Here is a 23,951-nt window from a genome sequence, read left to right as displayed (position 1 = left end):
GGGGGAGAGAGAGGGGAGTGGAGGAGAGGAATTAGTAAAGGAATTAGGAGAGGGAGAGAGTGTGCTCCCCATTTTTGCACACACTTGCCAAAAAATTAGACCCCCTATTTGTTGTAGGAGGGGTTTTCTAGTCCTAACACACATACACATAAAATCTCTCACTTCTATAGTGTGTTCTTTCTAGTGTTAGCTCTAACAACAATCTCTAATGCTTTTCTTCATTTTAAAGGTTTCTGTAATCATGTCTTTTCTCAATTTATGTTTTTTTTATAAAAAGGGTTGGAGCCCCCCATTAGTGCTCAAAGGATATCTTAGAGTTGGAGCAAAGTTAAAGTTCTCATCTTTGAGAAGTGCAACATTTGTTAATACACTAGAATAGAGTGTTATAGATGCATTAGATAAGGCATGTAACTCCCACTTCTTCCTATGTAAAGGGTTGCTTTTAATATAGCCACATTACATAAATCATGTAACTCCTACTCCTTCCTATATTAAGGGTTTCCTTATAGATTTCCTTAGATATGTGCATGGGTGATGATTTTATATCCCTCCCAGATCAACCAACCACTCTAGCCTCCAAATTATCTCAGCAAGTAACCTATTTAGGCTTATCTCCATTTTCTAACAAGATATTGTTCCTCTTTCCTCTCTATAAAGCTCATAAAGATAAGTTTAGATGGATCACTAGCACTACCAACTGTGTCTTCTTTGAATAACCAATCTAATCATAGCCTCTCTTGGAGAAATCCAAGTTGGCTTTGAGGAAAATTCATGGAAAGGAATTTTTTTATTCTCTAGAGCTAACAACTCCGCCTTTGAATTTGCTTTTGGTAATAGCATTCCTAAGGCAACAAGCCAGATGTTTGTAGTAACGACCATACCTCTATGTTATGAGAACATTCCCATTATGGGTGAGGATAGTCTCTTTGTCAATCTATTAGATATTATTAGAATGGCATCCTATAAGAAATCTCTCTCTGGCCACAAAATGCTAGTACACCATAACTCCTCAACTTGATGTAGTAAGAGGTCTAACAAAGGTAGCCTAAAGAGGTCTTGATCATGATAAAATGGGTCTTGGAATTACTGCTTCCAAGTTGCATCTTTTGCATTCCATCAAAAGAAGAGCATACCCATGGGTTACTTCTACTCCATGGCATGGTGTAATATGCACTTTTCTTGGTATGAATATTAATTCATATCGTATTAGCTATACTTGGGAAATTCAATCTTCTCGCCAAAATTTTTTGAGCATTTAGATACGTAGATGATAATATGGTTTTTAATAGCCCTATAATTAGATACTTTCTTAACCCAAATTAGGAACACCACTTGGATAATGCCTTTTGGTTCTACCCTCTCAATGTGGTGGTCATTAAGGAAGATTTTGTGTGCTCCTTGAGTTTTAACAATTCACCCTTTGTTACATGTGCTACCTTTTTGCACATTCAATTCTCCCTCCTCTCTACATTAATGAAGCATTTACATCCCATTTCTTATGGAAAAAGGGATAGGTTTCCTTTCATTCCATTTCATCTATCCAAACTAGAAGTAATAAACCTTTTTGCAAGGCCACAGTATCCTATGTAAGTAGTGGACACCTCTCCTCTAAGTCTATAGGGATAGTACACTCTACTCTTCCCCTATTTATGGCCATGCTCATTCTTTTGCATATGTAAATTCTCTTATATAAATGTGCATTCTGTTAGATGCAGATTCTCTCATATATACATGATGCTCCACACATAGGGTTTAGAGATATTCTCTTATACATATTCTATTCCACACATACAGTTATGGCATATTCTCATATAAATCTTCTTTCTTCTACAAATGGAAATTCTCTTTTATGTTCATGAATATGGAAAGTTGTACTATAAGCAAAATGTATGAGTGAGGATTAAGGAATTTCTCATATTCATGCTTTTTTCTAGGATTGTTTCTTGTACTTTACTTTGGACTTGATAACGAGTCCGGGAATGCTACGACTCCTATCTTTGGATGGTGGCAAGTATCAGCATTGCTGGTTAAGGTTTTGTGAAAACATTCGACCACGAAATTTTCCAATCGAATCCATTTCAAGTTTTTTTAAAAGGATTCAACTAGATCAACTCTTTATAAATACCTATTTTTTATAATCATATCATGTTAAGTGAGGTGCTTATTCTTGGACCTTATTTAGGGGTCCTAATCTAATCTTAATGCACACAAATATTGCCATCAGGGTTTGGTCACCTTGATTCCAAAACTATATGACTAACACTAGATCTTGTAATTATTCTTTAGATGGCTCTATAATGGCACATAGATATTTTAGACTTGGGATACTCCGATAATATTCCCATTCTTAGTCTTGTGGTGCAAGTTACTCTTGCTCTTGTCGACAAATAAAGAGATTCACATGAAGATAATTGATCAATGAATTGGTGGCCAATGAATTAGGTAATAATACACTATTACACACTCTGGTCATTGAATAATAAACATTTATCCTTGTTACTAGCCGTAGGAGTAAAACAAAAGCCCATTCACTCCTTTTAGAAATGGGAGCTATGGCTGATAAAATTATTTCTAATGATGATATCAATGTTCATCATCATGAAGAAAAGCTTCCTAAAATAGAAAAAGCCCTACCTTCTAGCAGTGTTCTGAAAGTCATTGCAGAACTCCCATGGTTTAAAAAGGCTTCTCTCTCCTCATTTGAGTAAGAAAAGTTGGATAATTTCTCTCAACTTGCTTATTACTTTAGTGGAATAGGAAGCAAAATATAATCTCACTACTCCATAGGGATCATTTTATATTCCAACCATGCTAGCTAAGGAGGTGGAATTCGATGTGTCTGATTAGACTCATCAAAATAAAATATGCACACTTAACAATCAGAATCTATTGGCACATCTAAGCATAGATATCCTCAAACTTTTGGGTTCACTTGCAAACAAGGAAGTGGAAAAATACAAACAATTAGCTCTCAAAGGAGTTTCACTATCAGCCTTCAAAAAGATTAGCATTCCTTGTGCACCAACGCTATCTATACTAGATGTAAGGAAATGTTCGAACTCTAAATCCTACTATTGATATGTGTGGGCTTTAACTCTAGCATGAAAAGGGCAGTAAACTACAAATCCCTTTGGTGGAAATGGTTACGACCATTCCTAAGGTGTGAGTAGACAAACAAATATGGGGGCTCTGTCATCTAGGTAGACCATGTCATTTGGTATATGGTGAATTGCCTAGATTTCATATACCGTAGTATGAGTATGGCAGCATCTTTTATTGCATTCCTCATATGGTTCAATGGACTTGCAAAACCCATAATTGAAACTTTTATCATTTTTGTCTTTGTAAGAGAATTCATGATCCAGGGGTTTTGGAATATGTGGAGAATCCAAAGGCCAAACTCTTTCCTTCAATGGATGGTAAATAAGGACTCAGTATCATTGAAAAATTAATCAATTCCCATTCCTTTTCTAAGAAACACGGCAACCTTATGAAACCAAAATTCGGGGTAGAGGCAATGGAAGAGGCAATCGGGGTGGAGCTAGATCAAGAAGAAGTTACACAAGAGGTGTGTTGAGAGACCATCTCAACATCATGTATTTTATATGTGCATAGGACTAACCCAATAAAGTGCATAAAGGAAAGGGTTAGATGCCCTAACCCTAACCCTAAAAGGGTTTGTATATATTCTACATTTTCAGCTAAACTTAGTGTACAATTAGTCATCAGTGTGGTGTGCTCTCTAGCTGTGCCCTCTCTCCTCATCTCCACTCTTCTCCTCTCCCCTCTTCATATTTTGTCATGGTATCAAGGCATGGTTCTGCCTTCTGCTGAGGCACTGCAATCCACATGAGAGATTGAGAGATTGAGCTTCCATCCTTTCATTCCATTGATTTAAAAAAAAATCCGTTCAGTTCCGTTCATGTGGGGAATTTTCATCCATTTATTTTCTTGAGAGTTCTTTGAGAGATTGAGTATTCATTCTTCAAAGAGAGAGAGATCGTTGAGAGGTTTTCATTAAGAGTGAAAGAGTCTTTCTATTCTCTAGAAATTCCTTAGGGAGAGAAAGGAAAATAGAGTCCATTCTATTTCCAAAGAGAATGAGAGGCAATCCTCACATGTAGGTTGGCTTCATTTGAGAGAGAGGGACTTCGGACTACAACATATTCACAGCTACCTTCCATGCACAATGACTTTGGCTCCTACCTCCTTCAACAACCTTACCATCCAGCTACCTTCAAAGGTGACTCCTTCTACATGCAAAGGCAGCTTCAACAGTGCCTCAACTAGTTCACCAAGATCACCGCTCCATCTCAGCTTACCGCTCTATTCATGTTTCCTAAAATAGCGGACTGCGATATGCACGCAAGAAGTGGATTTGTTGTTGAGGCTTAAAAGCATGTGATACTTGCACCAAAATGTGCGTGTGATGTAACGAGCACGTAAAGCACGAAAAATTGAGTGTTTTTCCTTTTTGGAGTGCCCTCAAATTCTTCTTGGATCAAGAGATATCACTTGATCTAGGTGGAGGGGCAAAAATGGTGCAAAATGATGATGTGTCACTCAGAGTCACATGTAGAGCCTGTGCTTAGGAAGGGGTGTGCCGTAGTGTTGAGTTACTAGCTAGGTTCACATGTAGTGCACAGTGTGCTTGCAAAGGGGTAATTGTGCCTATAGGGTGCCAGTGCCTTGTGGCAGTGCTAATGTGGCTCTACTGAGTCAGATGCTGATGTGGCAGTGTTGACTCTGATTGATGACCTAGCAAGTCATGATGATGTGGCATTGATGAGCTGTAAATGGTGATGTGGCAATATTGCTGATGTGGGAAATGATGACATGGCTTATCTACCATGTGTCACAAGGTAGATGGGTAAGGTTATTGATGTGGTAGATGGGTAAGGTTAGTGACATTGCTGAGTTGTGTGGTGCCATGTGGTGGCGTCATGGCTAGGGATAAGAATCACAAAGATATCGATGGAGTCTATGATCCATTGGAACAGCAAATGACAACTGGAGTCACCGTTTTGTGGAGGTCAATGGATGGAGAAGGTGCCTTAGTTGAGTCGATTGGAAGACCCAATGGACGCGTCACAGGTCCTTATGCTTCACACCCTCCTTCACAAGTTCTCCAACACATAGTGTTTGCCTCTGCTCCCCTTGTCTTGAGCTCTAGCTCTCTAGCTTAAGGTTTGAGTGCTCCTAGCCCACAAATAAGATGTAGAGGTGGCAACCTTATACAGATTAGCAACACACTCGCTCAAATTTCCCCCCCTAACTCACTATGGTAGCCGGGGATTCCAAGGGAGGTCGGTGACATGCCTTACCTCCCCTTGGTGAGTGTTTAGGAGCAGCACCCAAAAGAAAAAAATACATGAAAATTGGTGCATGAGTTGCTTATGAGTTGTGTGATCAAAATTCTAAGATAAGGGTGTGGCTCACATTAAAAGAGTCTAATGCATATACTACTTGTATCTTGTAGGAGTGGTTTTTTCTTTGTGGACGTAGCTCACACTAGGTGAACCATGTATATCAGTGTCTCTCTATCTCTTCCATTCTGTATGCTTCCTATATTTTGTATTCTACAGATTCCATTTTGTGCATTGTTGCTCCATTATCACATTACTCCTAACAACTGGTATCAGAGCATTTGTTTGAGCAACACCCATTGACTCGTTAGGAGGTTCTTGGTTTGAGTGGGAGCAATGATGGAAGAAGACAAGTTAAAAACTAGGAAGTTCAAGGGCAAGAACTATCAGTATTGGGAAGATGTAGATCAAGGATTATCTGTATTAGAAAGACCTTTTATTGCCATTAGGTGGGATCACAAAGAAGACTTGGAGGTCCTTGACAGAAAGGTCTTGGAATGATACGACTATGTTCGGGAGTGTTAGTGGATTTTAAATACAAGACAACAAAGTACTTGCAGAGAACATTGGATACATTGTATGATAAAACCATCAGCTTCTATCAAGGTATTTCTTATGAAGTGTCTTTTCAATATCAAGATGTCAAAAGGTGGGTCTACAGAGGCTGATCATTTGAATCAGTTCAATACGAATACAAGCCAACTAAGGTCTGTAGGGATAAACTTTGAGGATGCGGTTTGAGATCTCTTGATTTTCTGCTCATGCCAAAAAGTTGGGATAGCTTGGTCATGGCTATGAGTAGTTCTATTTCTAGGTCAATCACTTTAAAGTTTGATGTTGGTGGTGGTGTTCTCCTCAGTGAGGAAATGCGATAGAAAAGCACAGGTGAAACATTAGGTAATGTTGGGACTCTTGAGGACAAGGGAAGACAAAGAAAGAGAGGAAAGAGCACAAGACATCACAAAAATTCAAGAAGAAACAAATCCAAATCCAAAGGGAACCTGGAGTGCTGGCATTGTGGGAAGAAAGGACACTTGAAGAAAGATGGTCATGAAAGAAAAAGGAAGGAGATGGACAATAAGAGAATATGGAGGAAGCAAATGTAGTAAGTAGTGTGTTGCAATATTCCTTAATTCTTCATTGGATACTACCACTGATGCATGGGTAGTGGACTCAAGGGATTCATTTCATGCTACATCTCATAAGAAGTTTTTAAGACTATGTTCAAGGTGATTTTTGAGTTGTTCATTGAGGTGATGATGAAGCATTGAAGGTTGTTGGAAAGGGCAAGGTGTTGATTAAATTGCATAATGGAAACCAATGGTTATTACTAAAGGAGGTAAGGCATGTCCCTAATTTAAAAAGAAACATAATTTCAGCAAGACAATTGGATGAGGAAGGTTGCACAACCACATTTGTAGGAAATTTGTGGTGGTCACAAAAGGGTCAATGGTAATAGCAAAATGACCCAAGGTAGGTACACTATATTTATGTACTGGTAAGTCTTACTCCTCTATTGCTTTATCTTCTATAGGAGTAAGTGTAGCTCTTTGGAATCATAGGCTTAGACTCATGAGTGAGAAGGGGATGCAGATTCTTCACTCAAGAAATTTATTGTTAGGTTTGAAGCAGGTTGATGGGATTTTTGTGAGAAGTGTGTTTATGGAAAATAGAAGAGAGTGAGATTTCTCAGAGTTGGGAAAGAAAAGAAGAGAGAAAAGTTCAAGCTTGTGCATATAGATGTATGGGGTGTTGCTGATGTATCATCTCTTCGTGGTTCTCACTATTATCTTACTTTTTGACGATGCAACTAGAAAAACTTGGGTTTTTTTGCATTCAAAGAAAATTTAATGCCTTTGAAACTTTTAAGAAATGGAAAGCTTTGGCTGAGAATGAGGCGGGAAAGACGTTGAAGGCTCTCATATCTAATAATGGAGGTGAATATTGCAATAAATAGTTTGATAGTTGTTGTTCATATAATGGAATTTGTAGAGAGAAAACTCCAAGAATGCCACAAGAAAATATTGTGTCACAGAGGATGAACATAACAATCATGGAGGGTGCAAGGAGTATGAGACTACATGCAGGGCTACCCTTATAGCTTTGGGTTGAAGCAATGAATACAACTATTTACTTGATAAATAGATCGCCTTCAAGTTCCTTAGATGGTGGCATTCTAGAAGAGGCATGGACAAGTAAAAGGGTTAACTATTATTTTCTAAAGATTTTTGGTTCTGAAGCATTTATCCATGTTGATAAGGAATTGAGAAAGCTTGAGGCAAAATCCAAGAAGTGCATCTTTATTGGATATGGCAGTAGTGAGCTTGGTTATTGTCTGTGGGATTATGAAAGCAGAAAAATAATTAGGAGCAGAGATGTTGTATCCAATGAGAATGTTATGTATAAAGATCACTTGCAGGAAAGGAAGAAAGAAATGTAGACATAGAACACAAAACTCTTGATGAAATCATAGGAGATGAAATTCCAAAGGTTGCAAAAAATGAGAATGAGCAGCGGCAACAAGAGCAAGAATCTCAAATTCATCCATAGGCACTTAGAAGGCCTACGGGGATAAGTAGATCACCTGAGTAATTTCATTATTCTTTCAATTATGTTTTGTTGACTGATTCTAGTGCACTAGAAATATATGAAGAAGCAATACAGGTAGAATTCAAAAAGGAGTGGGAGCAAGGCATGGAAGAGGGAATTGACTCTGTGACAAAACCAGACTTGGGATTTGGTTTGCTTGCCTACGGAAAAAATAGCATTGTAGAATAAATGGGTTTATAGGGTGAAGGAAGAAGATGGAGGAAAAAAGAGGTACAAGGCAAGGGTTGTTGTAAAAGGGTTTGCATAAAAGAAAGGTATATACTTTCGTGAAATATTATCTCCTGTTGTTAAAATGACTTCAATCAAAACTATTCTGAGTCTTGTGGCTGTAAAAGACTTGCATCTCAAACAAATAGATGTGAAGACAACTTTTCTTCATGGGGTTCATGGGGATCTAGAGGAAGAGATTTGTATGCAGCAACCACAGGGATATGAGGTCAAAGGAAAGGAGCAATTGATATGCATGTTGAAGAAAAGTCTATATGGTTTAAAGCAAGTTGAAGAATTGGTATGAGGATGAAGAATTGGTATGCAAGTTGAAGAAAAGTATGTATGGTTTAAAGCAAGCTCCAAGGCAGTGGTATTTGAATTTTGATCGGTTTATTGTAGAACAAGACTTTAGTAGATGTCATTTAGACCACTATGTTTATTCTCAAAAACTAGACAATGGTGGATATGTGATCTTGTTATTATATGTTGATGATAGGCTCTAACATGTAGAATATAAATGTGCTCCAAAGGAAGTTGGAAAATACTTTTGCAATCAAGGATTTAGATGCTACAAAGAAAAACCTTAGCTTGAGAATAACAAGAGATAGGAAAAACCACAAGCTGACATTGTCTCACAGTGAGTACATTGTAAAGGTATTGGAAAGGTTTGAAATGCAGAATGCAAAATTGGTTTCAACACCTTTGGCTAATCATTTAAGATTATGCAACGATATGTGTCCCAAGGCACATGACGAGATTGACTATATGTTTAGGGTTCCATATGCATCAACAATTGGTAGCTTGATGTATGCAATGGTATGCACAAGGCTAGATATTGCACATGTAGTGGGAACTATGAGTAGATTTATGAATAACATTGGATAGCCGTAAAGTGGATTCTCAAATCTTTGAGAGGTATGACTACTCATGCATTATATTTTAAAGGTTTAAACATTTCTTTACAAGGATATGTTGATTTAGATATGGCAAGTGATAAAGATGGAAGAAGGAACACCTCTGGGTATGTTTTCATTTAGGTGGAATAGCAATAAATTGGGTTTCAAGTTGCAAAACGTTGTTGCACTTTCTACAATAGAAGTAAAATATGTTGCAGTAATAGAGGCTAGTAAAGAGATGATTTGGTTGCAGAGGTTTATGGATGAACTTGGAAAGAAGCAAGAAAATTGCAACTTGTACAGTGAAAGCCACATTGCTATTCACCTTGCAAAGAATTCAGCCTTTCATTCAAGAACCAAACATATGCAACTTAGATATCATTTCATATGATCTATTTTGGAGGTTGGACAATTGAAGCTGCAAAAGATACACACTAGCCAAAATCCTAAGGACATGTTAACTAAGGTGTTAGCTAGGGAGAAGTTGAGCTCTTGCTCAATTTCGATTGGTCTTTAAGAACGAGGAACAATATGAGGAACCACCAAATCCAAAGAATTTCAATGAGTGTAGTAACAATGGAGTTACTATGATCAGTCACCAAGTGGGAGATTGTTGTATGTGGAGGTTGATCCTTTGTCAGAGATTGTTTTTGGTTGTGCTTTGGACCCATGCATGTATATACCCATCCCATGAAGGGGGGGTATGGAGGACCCATGCATGTATATACCCACCTTGGGGTATGGCGGGGCAATGCCCCCCTAGTATTGTCGCCGGCCTCCCTTGGCGAGGGTTTGGGAGCAGCAATCCAGAAGCCAAAAATACATGAAAATTGGTGCATGAGTTTCTTATGAGTTGTGTGGTCAAATTTGTAAGATAAGGGTGCCACTCACATAGTAGAAGAGCAGTGGATATTCTGCTTGTATCTTGTCCTATGGATGACCATTACTCTGCCCAATTGGTACAAATTCATTGGAACAAAACAAAACCTGAACTGTATTGCCCGAGGGGTGTAAATTCCTTGGAACAACACACAATTTTTAATGCATGCACAATTTGACCTCCTTGACACGCAAAATGAGCTCAAAAGGCCCAAAAACCTTGAAAACGACTGTAAACAAGGGTACCTTTATATGAAACCCCAAAATGCCATCTGGGAAATACGTTCTTGGCACCCGGTCTTTGTAGCTCATCGGTGAACTATTGTTTCAAGATATTTATGCTTGGCTCAATGAATGCACGAATGCAACGATGCTTGGCTAATGGTTGCTTACCTTTGTATCTTCACGGTGAGCTATTGTTTCAAGGTATTTATGATCATGAGATCTTGTCCTCTAATAGAACTAGCTCCATGGTTTCCATTGAGTGTTTCCTATGTCTAAGAAATATATTGCCTTGTTTTATTATTATTTATACTTGCATGGCGATATGAAAGAATTATAACTAGCCACTAGCTATAAAATTCACACATAAAAGTACTTGAAAAACACGCAAACTCGCAAAAAAATTTACTCACAAAATGTCAAAACCCTTTTGAAAAGACTATCTTTTTGAGCAAGAACTCTTCACTATTTTCTATGCATAATGTAGGGTAGGAACCTTATATTACTAGGATCTTTGATTTATGTTCTAAAATTTTAGTTGATGCAACGTTGTCTCAAGTACTTAGTTACTGTTATTAGCTTTCTTGGACCAGAGTATATTGGTAATATTTGAACTTTGCTTTGCTGGTAATGAGAAAAATATGTTACTAATATTATTATTATTTATTAAGGGCTGAAACATACACCAATGGTGCGATGATAGCTAAGGAAAATATTAGTCATTAGTTAGGTGTTTTACTCTAATATTTAAATGTACATTCAAATAGTTGGATACATTGTCATAATTAAGCTATGGCTGCTACTACGAGAATTGATTTATTGAAAAACTAAGCATGTGGGTTATTTGGAGAAGTAGATGCCTTATTAAATAAGCAACACACACCCTAGCAAGCTCGTTTGGATTTCAAAGATCCTCGCTTAATGAATTTGCTTGTCTCCCTCAGGCCCCTACTTGGTGTGAGGATCTCTCCAAGATCGGATATGGAGATCCTTTACTTGCCCCATCTTAAAAGCATACCAGGCTATTATGACCATGTTTCCAAAGAATTTCCATGAAGTTATAATTGAGTTGGATTCTCAAAAGATCCGAGACCACACCCAGACTCGAGAAGGTTGATGTTCGTGCAGCAGACTCGGGAAGGTTGATGTTCATGCAGCTGTCCTTTAATGACTGGTGTAGAATCTTGGTCCTTGGCAAAGGCAAGAAATGATCACTCTTATAAAATAGTTGGAGCAATCCTTGGGCCAGATCATCAAAGAAGACAATAAGGTCATGTTGGAGTTTGTTGAGTTCTCCCCCACCATTATGAGAAGCCTTTTCCTGAACTTTAACTTAACCCACCAGCTACCTCAACTAGTGTAATGAATATGGGGTTAAGATGCTTTATCCCTCCATAAAAATTGGACTCCCTCCACAACATAGTTTCTATAATTTGGAAGGTCTATCTGAAGATGACCACCACAAAATTTTATCATATTTGATCATGACTCCTACAACTAGTGCAAAAGGAAACTCAGGCCCTACATACACTAACCCATTCTTCCCACCGAGGGTGCTGGAGGCAGAACTTATGGCTCATGACAATAAAGTGTGAGACCTACACAATATGAACCTATTGGCACCCTCGCATGTGGATACTTGGGTATTTTTTATAGACTTTGTGCATTCAGCAAAAGCCATAAAATCTGATGCAAAGCAAGCAATGAAGAATTTTGACAATCCAATTGTATATAGCCATGTTCTTGCAAAAATTTTCCCTATGTCTCTCTTTGTTTCAGGCAGATGCCCTTCACTCGTGGGGGTTTTGGGAAGGTGTAAGAGCAAGATTACAAAAATAGAGAAAAGAACTCCCAAGCATGTTAATGACATTTTTAATGTCAGGAGACCTTATGTGAAATGTAGATGCAATGAAGAAAAGGTGGAATGTAAAGCACAACCACTTTGGTTTGATTACACTATTTGGTTCATTGCCAATAACTTGACCACCTTCTTCCCAAGGAGACCTTTGAGAGGTGCAATCAACTCCTTCCTCTTATTCATGAAGACACCCGACATGGTAATGTTTGGAAAGGCTTCCATCACCTTCATGTACATCAAAGAATTGATACTCACAGTAGTGCAAAATTTGGAAGAAAGACCATCCTTACCTCTACTCCCACAACCTTCCCCGAGGGTATGCTCACATGGTGAAAGGATAATTAGGGGCTGGGATACCAGCATAGCAATAAAGAAATAAATCCTAAAAAAGAAGCAAATTTGAGGCTAGAGGTGGTACTACATACAGGAGAGGCAAAAATCTGCACAGGCGGGACACTCACAAACCCCAAGGAGAATTGAATGGTAGCCTAGTTTGGAGAGTTCAGTCCATCTACACACTTGTGAATTGCAGGTAAGGCCTTCAAAGATTTTAACAGGTGGTAAGATGATTTCCATTACCCAAAATACCAATGTCAAGCTATTGGTTAAGCACATACTTTATGATGAAGCGGACTAATCTTGTGCAGGTATGCGACCTCCCCTTGAAATACATTTACCATCTCCCCCATGGTGAACTAACCTTTGTACTAATAGATTATAGCAAAATGGAAATAAAAGATTTACGGTTTTGAAATTTGACCCCCTCTTTGACTACTTTTGTATAAAGAAATTATTGTCACAATTCCTTACACAAGATGGCTTACCACTAGGTGTGGCTTTGATAAGAGAATTGCCTATAGGCTGGTCCTTTGAAGAGAATCTAGGGACAAAAACTGATGAAACCCTGGCTAACATTTAGGGAATGGAAAAATCTCATGTCATTGTCTTGATCCACGGATGACCCAATTTATCAATAAGATATGGAACCATGTGGTATCATTGGATACAAACTTGATAAAAAATGAGCTGCTTAGAAAGGAGATGGTATCATTGAATATAAACTTGATAAAAAATGAGCTGCTTAGAAAGGAGATACAAAGGGCCTGAACCACATTCCAAAAGAGAAAACTTTTCAAATACAAGGCTCACTCATTGTGATTATGGACGCTTGGCAACATCCTTTTATTAAATGTATGGAACCCTAGATAGTTTCTACACCCTTCATCACCAAGGATACCCAGTAGTCCTTATTGGATCTACCCCTTATATTTTCTAGAGATAAAGGAAACAACAAAAGCCGGCTCAATGGAAGCATGCAAGGAACCCCTCAACATGAAGGTTTCATTCCTTAATATGACCATTATTGTGGTACACCCACAAAATGGCATAGCTGTAACTAATAAATTCAATAAATTAGAAGATCTCGAATATAAAGTATGCTAATTTATCTGGGTGGATGGAATCTGTCTAAGATCGTTCTACAAAATGGTTATCCTCTCCCAAAACACAAAGAGTGGAAATTTTAATGCCTTTAAATAGATCTTGAAGCTCATGGACAAATTTGAAAACAATGGCCTCAAAAGAAAGGAAAGCGGGGCATCATTAAGAAATTCTTGGAGAAGAAGTTCATGGAAGCATTGAAGCTTGGCTTCCATGATTAGAATAAAATGTCCTAACTTTTGTTTGGCTATGATGGTGCCAAGTGAGTTGGTGCACTTCTTAGCTAGATTTGTAGATTAAAATCCTTGGTATAACTTTTGGCGAGATGTGGATCACATTGGCAATTGGATATTCTACCTTTTGATGGATGATCATATCGACTCTTAATGAGGACCTCTTTGAAACCAACAAGACTTTTGTAAGACCAGTTAGACTGTTGGAGGGCTTAACCCTTTAATTGGATTGTGCAATTATTTTAGCATAGCCATATGAGATGATGGACATCTTTATTAACCATTTTGTTTGGGACATAAAGTGTATGACTCAAAATGACTAAAATAATGAAGGAATTTATAATGGGATATGACGTCGAAAGAATTTTTGAGAAGCTAGATGTCATATTTGGGGTGAATCTTTGAAAGACAATTTATAGCAATCTTATAAACTTTGTTTGGATGTGATTTCTCCTTCTCTAATATAATGTTCAGAAGCTAACTTTGCAGCATCATTGATAAGGAATTTTATGGGACATGCTATGAGATAATGAGATTTGATAAAGTGTGATCATTTTTCTCAATATTACAGGGGCTTCCATTGATATTTTGTAATCTTTGAGTGCTTTTACTTTGACATGATTGACCTTGAATTGCAATAAAAAGGGAAATGGTAGGGATTTAGTAAGAACAAAAACACACACACACGCACACACGCATGCACGCACGCACGCACGTAGGCACAAAGGAATGTCTCACTTTCAGGATTAGAGGAGGCTACTGCGGCTAAAAACAAAGCCTCAAAGCATTGTGACTCTATTAAACATACAATCTCTTGGGTTTGTACGCTGTCACTACTACGATATAAGAAGAGTTGACAATGGACTTGGAAAAGTTGGAAGTGGAACTCCAATTTGCCACGAAAGAGATGGACAATGCAAGTACGCATCGTGCCTTGATGGCTGAACTATTGGATGCAGAAAGTGGGTTTGTATACCATACACAACATATGGTAGGGAGGCTTACAAATCATGTATTGCACAATCTGATCCCTACACTAGTAGAGCATCCAACATGCTGTGAAGCGATTCCAATGTGTATTAAACAGTAAAATTCCACTAACATACTCTAGAAATGTTTTTATCTCAGTTTTAGATAAGGTCCGTTCAAGTATTTAGTGTACATGCTAATGTTCATGTGTGTTTCAACACATATGCAGGTGTGTTTTGTGTGCCCTGCTTGCACACATATCATATGTTGTGTGCACATTGGTTGTTGCTTCATTGGATGTACCAACCCACCATTGGATTATATAAAAGTAACTTAGGATGATGCCAACATATTGGATAAATTAAGCATTTATTGACTAGTGACCATAATGAGAAAGAATAGATTGAAAATTTAAGGAACGATAGCTCTTGGGAGCATAGAAAATAATCATGTTGTAAATGAGACATTGAAATGCACTCCTTTGTAAAATGTTGAAGCCTTATAGAAGGAGTACTTCTCAATGGAGGTCACATATATGTGCAAAATTACTATAAAAATAATAGTTCTAAATTGGACGAAGTAATAGAGTTCCTCAAGCATAACAGGAAGGGTACACCATAATAGTTCTAAATGGAGGAAATAATAGAGCCCCTCAAGCATAATAGGAAATACTATTGTTGGGAGGTTAAGAGAATAATTTATGTACTCCTTTGCAATGAACTTTAATCATGCTCAAAATAGAACTATTTTGAGGTTCATAACTTTGGATCGTTGGTGAGGCCACTCAACAACCAACATTACAATGCCATTTCATGGTGCACATTGCTCAATTGATTGGTCAACATCCTCATCTATGCTAGTTGAGCTTTAACAGGACATCCTCCTTCATGAATTTGTGTTGGAGCCTGTAACCCATCTTGCTATTAGGTGGAAAAACTAGTGACAGAGTATAGAGACGAAGAGGAGCAAGGCTATAAAGAAGGAGCCAATCTATTATTAATACCTGAAAGAAAAGGTAAAGAGCTTTCAAATATAGAGTTGTTATTGAAAAGCAACACATCTAGATCTAAATCAACGACCCTAATCACAACACTTGGCTGAAGGAGGCCTTAAGAAAACCGTAAAAACTAGATGTGCGACAAGCAGCCTTGAGGGGTCGCTTTAATTTGGATGTTTTACGATTGCTTGTAACATTTGCAAGTACCGTGGCAATTGCTAGCCTCTTAATGCAAATGGTTTGATAGTATTTTGGCATTGCTTTTTGTGGGAAAGTGCTCATCTTGGTACTAGCTATACCATTGAATGGCTTTGTCCACAAACATGGTGGCGAAATACATCAAGTTCTCTTCCTCCTATTGACTTGCAGTATTACTGTCATTTGCAAAGAACTCTCCAAATGATTCTTTCCCTCATCTCATGTATTTTTGGAATTTCATTATTTTCCTTGGTCTCCTTGTTGCTTCAGCATCCGACATCCGCACCAATACCCATGGTGTATATACATATATTTAGTACATGTTTTTAAGTTTTACTTCTTGGTCTATTCCATAAATTTCTAACTCTAAAATGGATAAATATGGATGATATTTTAAGACAGAGATGAGGCCACCTAAGATCATTGACAAGGAGGAAGCAGAACATTCATGGCATGATCATGAGTATTGATGTTACAACTGGGACCTATGGCAACTATTCACTTTGTTCTCTATTAGCACCATTTGTAAGGAGTTATCCATTTTCTTCTCAAGTAGTGCCAGTTGTAAGAAGTCATCATCATAGGGAATATGGTGCTTGGCTATAATTGACCTTTCTTATGAGTAGGAGGAGTTTCCTTATTCATGATAGCTCCAATGATCCCGGTCGAGAATTGTATATTTTGTAGGGAGTTCATGTGCTGGGTGATCATGTTGTCACATTGATGTCATTATATGTCCCTGAATATTCATGGTGTGCTTGGCATATGCCATCTAAATAATGCATACTTTGTCAACAGAGGACATATATATAAATGCCACGTCTCTTAAAGAGGAAGAGGGAGAAACCTCATTTATATGTTATACCATGGGACCATAAGGATGATCTTCCCGTAAACACAAGGCAACATCATAAATGGCTTCATGGGAGACAGAAAGGACAATTTGTATGCTTGATTGTATGCCTCGTCCTTTCGGATGATACAGGGTGATTTTAGCCATGAGGAGTTGTCTATACATTATGCATTTCATAGAGAGACGCTTATGGGTAATGAGAGCAAGATTATTCCTAGAGGTCCCATTGGATTGTCGTCCACAAAATGGACAATATTTTTGTAGCCGTGTATAGTCTATGTTTTGGTTCTACAATACTATATGCATACTCCAGCCCTTCCCATATCCATCTCTACCTCTGCTATGACTACCACTGTATCACTATCTTTGCCATGTTGCCACCACGTCATCATAGCTAGAGTCCCTATGGTCATCTTGCTGAGCTGTAGCTGCTGTCCGTACCTTCTCTTCAATCACCTCCCCCACTATTTTTTACATCCAATATACCAAACCATTTTGCAAAATCTCACCAACAATCTACCCATCAACATCTGTTCACTATATCGGCAGCAATTTGGCATCCCTCATAATCATTTCTTCCTGCACAACTTAAAAATGAACTCTGTGGATGACAGTCGCACACCTGAACACTCTTGGTGACACATTGAAGGAATAGTGATGGCAAATAGTAAACCATGTCTTCTCCCTTTTCAATGAAGCATTGCATATGAGTCAGGCAAATTATCATGCCGCCTCCATACATCTACTGGCCAGCTTCTCCGTCTTCCTTTCCCATTCACACCATGAAGAATTGCATTTATGGCAGGAATCTCCTGTTGAGAACGTGGTATGTCTCTACCCAAAGTTCATGCACCACATTATTTACTTCTCCTCTCCCATCTTTACCACATCATCCAACCTTATCTTGAATGAGCATGAATGTCTGCTCACAATACATATTTGATGAAGCACTCATTGGCTCCAACTTCTTGGCATCCCTCATAATCATTTCTTCCTGCACAACCTTAAAAATGAACTCTGTAGATGACAATCGCACACCTGAAGGCTCTTGGTGCAGATAGACGTGAATGGCCATGGCAAATAGCAAACCATGTCTTCTTCATCTTCCTCATCCATTTAATGAAGCATTTATGAGTCAGGCAATTATCCTGCCTCCTCCATACATATACAGCTTCTCCGCCTTTCCTTCCCATCTCCTCTTTAAGACGTGGTGTGTCTCAAACCCCAGTTCATGCTATTTATTTCGCATCCTTCATCCTTACCTCATCATCCAACCTTACCTTGAATGGGCATGAGGGTCTCCTGACAATATAAATGGGGAAGCATTCCTTGGCTCCAACTCCAAAGAAAAATGTGCAGCACGCACACCACGGTTCACACTATGAAGACTGCATGATGAAAGAAAACTCGACCATGCTGGAGCAACACGCTCAAATGGCATGCTCAGGATCATGTTCTCTGCCTCTTCCAATAGTCCTCCTCTCCCAAAAATATCAATCATGCACACATAATGCTCCACCGACAGGGTTATGCCATGGTCTTTATTCATAGAGGCAAAGTATCGCCTTCCTTCAGCAACCTGACCTGTATGACTGCAAGCAGTGAGAACACAAATAAAGGTGACATTATCTGGCTTAAAGCCTTCAGCCTGCATTCGACCAAACAGTTGCAAGGTCTCCTTGCCAAGCCCATTCTGTGCACATCCTGCCATCATAGCATTCCAGGAGACCACATCCCATAGTGGCATCTCTGTAAACACAGCCCTTGCATCATCCAAGCTCCCGCATTTGGCATATACATTAATGAGGGTATTCCCGAGGACAACATCCGACTCCCAACCGGTGGCAGCGACTGTGGCATGCATGTCTCGACCGTCTTCTAGGGCCGTCACACTGGCACACGCATCCAAAACGCAGAGGAACGTGATCTTGTCAGGTTCAAAGCCCTCTGCCTCAATTTGACCAAACAATTCTAGTGCCTCCTTGCCATGCCCATTCTGAGCACACACTGCCATCATCGCATTCCAGGAGACAGTATTCCGCAGTGGCATCTCCGAAAATACAGCCCTTGCATCATCCAGGCTCCCGCACTTCCCATACATATTGATGAGGGTGGTCCCGATGGCAACATCCGATTCCAAATCATTGATAGCGACAGTAGCATGAAGTTCACGACTTTCTTCCAGGGTTGCCAGACTGGAACATGCATCCAAAATGCAAACGAAAGTGACCTTGTCTGGCTGAAAGCCTTCTACGTGCATTTGATAAAACAGTTGTAGGGCCTCCTTCCCATGCCCATTGTGGGAGCAGGCTGCTATAACTGCACTCCAAGAGGTCACATCCCAGAGTGGCATGTCTGAAAATACGGCTCTTGCATCATCTGGGCTCCCACACTTACCGTACATGTTGACAAGGGTACTCCCCACAGTAACATCTGACTCCCATCCACTGCCAGCAACAGTAGCATGCACCTCTTGACCCTCTCCTAGAATTTTCACACAGGCGCACACATCCAGAACGCAAATGAACAGGATTTTGTCTGGTCCAAAGCCTTCTATCAGCATTTGACCAAATAATTGTAGTGCCTCCTTGCCATGCCCATTCTGGGCATATGCTGCCACCATGGCACTCCAGGACACCACATCCTGCAGTGGCATCACTGCAAACACAGATCTTGCATCGTCCAGGCTACCACACTTGCCATACATATTGATGAGGACGTTTCCGACATCTGACTCCCATCCCATGCAAGTAACAGTAGCATGCATCTCTCGACCCTCTTCCAAGTCTGCCACACTTGCACACACATCCAAAACGCAGATAAAGGTGACCTTGTCTGGCTCAAAGCCTTCTGCCTGCATTTGACCTAGCAGTTGTAAGGCTTCCTTGCCATGCCCGTTCTGAGCACATGCTGCCACCATGGCATTCCAGGAGACCACACCCCACAGCGGCATTTCTGTAAACACAGCCATCGCATCATCCAGGCTCCCACACTTGCCATACATATTGATGAGGGTATTCCCCACAACAACATCCAACTTCCATGCAGTGCCAGCAACAGTAGCATGCATGTCTCGACCCTCTTCTAGAGCTGCCACAGTAGCACAGGCATCCAACATAGAGATGAAGGTGATCGTATTTGGCTTGAATCCTTCTGCCTGCATGTGACCAAACAGTTGTAGGGCCTCCTTAGCATGCCCATTCTGGGAACATGCTGCCACCATGGCATTCCAGGAGACCACATCCAGAAGTGGTATCTCTGCAAAAACAGCCCTTGCATCATCCAGGCTGCTGCACTTGCCATACATATTGATGAGGGTATTCCCAACAACAATATCCGACTCCAATCCATTGCCAGCAACAGCAGCATGCATCTCTCTACCCGCATCTAGAGCTGCCACGCTGGCACACGCATCCAAAGCGCAGATGAAAGTGATTCTATCTGGCTCGAAGCCGTGTGCTTGCATTTGAGCAAACAGTTGTAGGGCCTCCTTGCTGTGCCCATTCTGGGCACAGGTGGCCACCATGGCATTCCAGGACACCAAACCGGGCAGTGGCATCTCTGCAAACACAGCCCTTGCATCATCCAGGCTCCTGCACTTGCCATACATATTGACGAGGGTATTCCCCATCACAACATCAGTCTCCCATTCATTGCCAACAACAATAGCATGTATCTCTCGACCATCTTCTAGGGCTGCCACACTGGCACATGCATCCAAAACACAGATGAAGGTGATCTTGTTTGGCACAAAGCCTTCTGCCTGCATTTGACCAAACAGTTTTATGGCATCCTTGCCGAGACCCTTCTGGGCACACCCTGCCATCATGGCATTCCAGGAGACCACGTCCCACTGTGGCATCTCTGCAAACACAGCCTTCGCATCATCCAGGTTCCCACACTTGCCATACATATTGACAAGAGCTGTCCCAACAACAATATCAGACTCCCATCCGTTGCCAGCAACAGTAGCATGCATTTCTCGACCCTCCTTTAATGCTGCCACACTAGCACAAGCATCCAAAACACAAATGAAGGTGATCTTGTCTGGCTCAAAGCCTTCTACCTGCATTTGACCAAACAAGTGTAGGGCCTCCTTGCTGAGCCGGTTTTGGGCATACGCAGCGATCATAATCGTCCAAGAGTACAAATTCCGATCTATTATTTTTTCAAACACAGCACGTGCATGCCTAAGGCTCCCACACTTGCTGTACATTTGGACCACAAGGTTATTAAGAAAGATGTTACCTGCATATCCATGGCTGGTCATGTGCTCATGTACACGTTCACCGTCAGAAAACTCCTTGGTCCTGGCGCAACGCCTTAAAAGCGAGGCATAGGTTGCAACGTCTGTCTCTGGACCCAGCTTACTGAGAAAGTCCTCGTTCAATCTTTCAGGACAATAATCTTCAGTCCTCGCAAGGCCACCCTGATGGTTCCACGCATGTGCATGATAGACCTTGGTAGGTCCTAGCTCGCTTAGCATCGCATCTGCAGGTTTAAGCCAGTCGTACGCCCCACCTTCGACTCGCTTAGTGGCCATGCAGATCTTCACATAGAACGATACCAGCAGCTTGTGCTTGTGCTTACCAAACTCTATTTTCAAATCCTTAGCCCAAGGACTATGCAGGGTACAACATACACACCTGTGTGCTTGGCTTCTCTCCGAAGATAGCTGTTCAGTGGCAACATGAGGCATGTCCGACGCAGGTGACAAACAAGTACAAACGCAGGAGAGGAATAGCGCCATATCTTTTACGTTGCTGCTAGATCTAGGAGAGTACATCTAAAACAAGTGAGTACAGGTACTCTTGAGCACTGCCTTCAATTGGTTGTCAAAGGAAAACAATTGAATTTGCAACCCCTTCAGAAAACAATTGAATTTGCAACCCCTTCAATTGGTTGTCAAAGGAAAACAATTGTGAATATAATGAATGATTAATTTGCAACACTTGTGATGGAAGCCCTTGTATAGGAAAGTTCTAATGATTTGCAAACTCGGTGAGAGAGAGAGAGAGTGAGTGAGAGAGAAAGAACCAAAATAGTAAGGGGCCACGTGCTGAATATTGGTGTGGGACACTTTTTTAAGAAAAGTGTAACGATAACTCTGCCTGGAAGGCACTGCTAATAGTCCGAAAACATCAGGAAGGTCATAGGAGTTTTACGAAGAGATTCCCAGCAACAAAACAATCAATTCATACCTAGCAATGGTACAAATACTCCACAAGATGTGGACATAGAATGAGAATGAATGATTTGTCATCCAAGAAATGTGCCACGTGTCTCTGGCCGTGTCGCTTATTATGAAGGTGCGAGGACGCTCATTTGAGCACCTACGCACTAGAACAATTTTCGAGGCCTCCTTAAATGGAGAAATTAGTTCCAAGCCTTAGTGAGCAACCATGAGGTTCATAGGAAGCTACAGGTTTGGCCTCCCCTCTGCACTGTTTTCACAAGTGAGGTGCAAAGTGTTGACTAGATGTTGCTGGTGGCCTTTAGTGGCGCTGAGGTGCTCGACTTGGCACCTTACTAATTGGAGGTGCAAAAGCCAACACTTGAGGGCACATAAATGTGCCCTCCTAATTTAAATATGCCTAATCTGCCATGCACCCCTAATCTCGTGTGCACATCCCTAAGTTCTAAGATTGAGAGGATGATATGGCAATGCACATCCATACTTCAAGTTAAGAGCATTCTTGCATGAAGGCTAAAAATATAGACCATGACTTTTCAGCTTTTGCTATCAAGTGATCTCCCATTTGGCGGGGAATTCTAAACAGTCGTAAGAAAACTCACTTTTCTCCTAAATCTTTGCATTGAAACATCAAACCCCATTGGAAGACCCTCACATCCACATGGTTGGATCATGCTTGCAAACACTTTGTTTTGATAGGGAGCTACATCTAAGTATTGCATATCGGCAAGTTCAGCATAAATCCCACAAGGGTAGCTCGACCATGATCCCCACTGTGGTAGGTCCTCACAATGTTATCACGGGTAAACACTCTTGACGGTACATAGGTAAGACTCTAGTATAAAGTAACAAACAGTCTCCAACATGGAGCTATCCACAATCACATCATGTTGAGGATACACCAATCATGACTCTAAATGAGATCCCTAAGTGGAAAGAGTACCTACTTGGTTCATTTCTTTCCAAAGGGTATGCAGTGTTTTATGATACTGACTTATGATACTGAGACTGAGCCGGTGAGCCCTCATCGGCCTTGAGGAATTGGACATCCTTAGAGGGTTCACCTCATAGAATTCTAGTGTACCATGTGCGTTCGAAAGGGGGTTGTCTTCATTCAAATTTAGGAAGAACTTTAATAGGACTACAACAACAGAGGGATTTTAAAACTTAACTTTAGAAAAAACAAGTTCGTTCATATTGGGAGAGGGGGGGGATTTTAGTTTAGGTGTTTTTCATTCATTCTCAACAAGAAGAAGGTAAACCTTGAGTATTTATTTTAATTCAATGTTTTTGCTTGATAATTAACACCAATAATTAACACTACATGTTAATGACAAAATATGAAGAGGGGAGAGGAGAATAGTAGAGATGAGAGGAGAGGGCATAGCTAGAGAGCACACCACAAATGACTAACTGTACATTAGATTTAGTTGAAAATGTAGAATATATACAAACCCTTTTAGGATTAGGGTTAAGGCATCTAACCCTTTCCTTTTTAGCACTCTATTAGGTTAGTGCTATGCACATATGATCACATGATATTGAGCATGGTTTCTCAACACCTTCCGTCAACATCAACATCATGAAGTAGGTCTTCCCTCAAGATGATGATCCTGGGGAATCGAAGAACGACTGACCATTACATTCCATCATGCCCCTTTAATGGGAATGTCCTTCCTCTACGTCAAACCAAGAGCTTGTCGGTGCTTCTCGAAAAGCTCTTACCGAGTGGTTTGGTAAAGATGTTTACAACATTTTCTTTGCTATCACAATGCTACAGTGTGATGTCACCAAGTAACACTCTTTCTCTAATGCTCTCTGACATCAATTTGCTTTGTCCTGGAGTGGTGTACTAGATTCTTGGCCAATGATTGAGCCGATTGATTATCATAGTATATTGTTATTGGCTTTGATTCATCAAAGTAATCTATTTTTGACAATAGTCTTTTGAGCCATATAGCCTCACATGCACCTGTATAGTGACTGCCCTATATTCTGCTTCAGTTGAAGACAAAGAAATAGTTGA

At 40.1% G+C, this 23,951-nt stretch overlaps 1 protein-coding gene across 3 annotated transcripts; it reads right to left on the bottom strand.

The window, feature by feature from the left end:
* Positions 1-16,795: 16,795 nt before the first annotated feature.
* Positions 16,796-21,547, bottom strand: LOC147892232 (pentatricopeptide repeat-containing protein At1g03540-like). 3 transcript variants are annotated; one of them, XR_015542485.1, is made up of 2 exons: positions 17,795-21,547; positions 16,796-17,353 (listed from the first exon to the last, which is right to left on the bottom strand). XR_015542485.1 is itself a non-coding variant. In XM_087388691.1 (2 exons), the coding sequence occupies exons 1-2, from the start codon at positions 21,515-21,517 to the stop codon at positions 18,008-18,010; spliced, it is 3,420 nt and encodes a 1,139-aa protein (XP_087244817.1). In that variant the 5' UTR covers positions 21,518-21,547; the 3' UTR covers positions 16,796-18,007. The 3 variants fall into 3 exon arrangements, 2 of the variants coding, with proteins under 2 accessions (XP_087244817.1, XP_087244818.1); XM_087388691.1 differs by having other exon boundaries at positions 16,796-20,889; positions 20,980-21,547; XM_087388692.1 differs by having other exon boundaries at positions 16,796-20,797; positions 20,980-21,061.
* Positions 21,548-23,951: the final 2,404 nt, after the last annotated feature.

The sequence above is a fragment of the Dipteris shenzhenensis genome, chromosome 17 (genome assembly GCF_047967505.1).
Source record: "Dipteris shenzhenensis isolate YYH24624 ecotype China chromosome 17, Dip_SZ_1.0, whole genome shotgun sequence".
Lineage (NCBI taxonomy): Eukaryota > Viridiplantae > Streptophyta > Polypodiopsida > Gleicheniales > Dipteridaceae > Dipteris > Dipteris shenzhenensis.
This window is presented reverse-complemented; position numbering and strand designations above follow the sequence as displayed.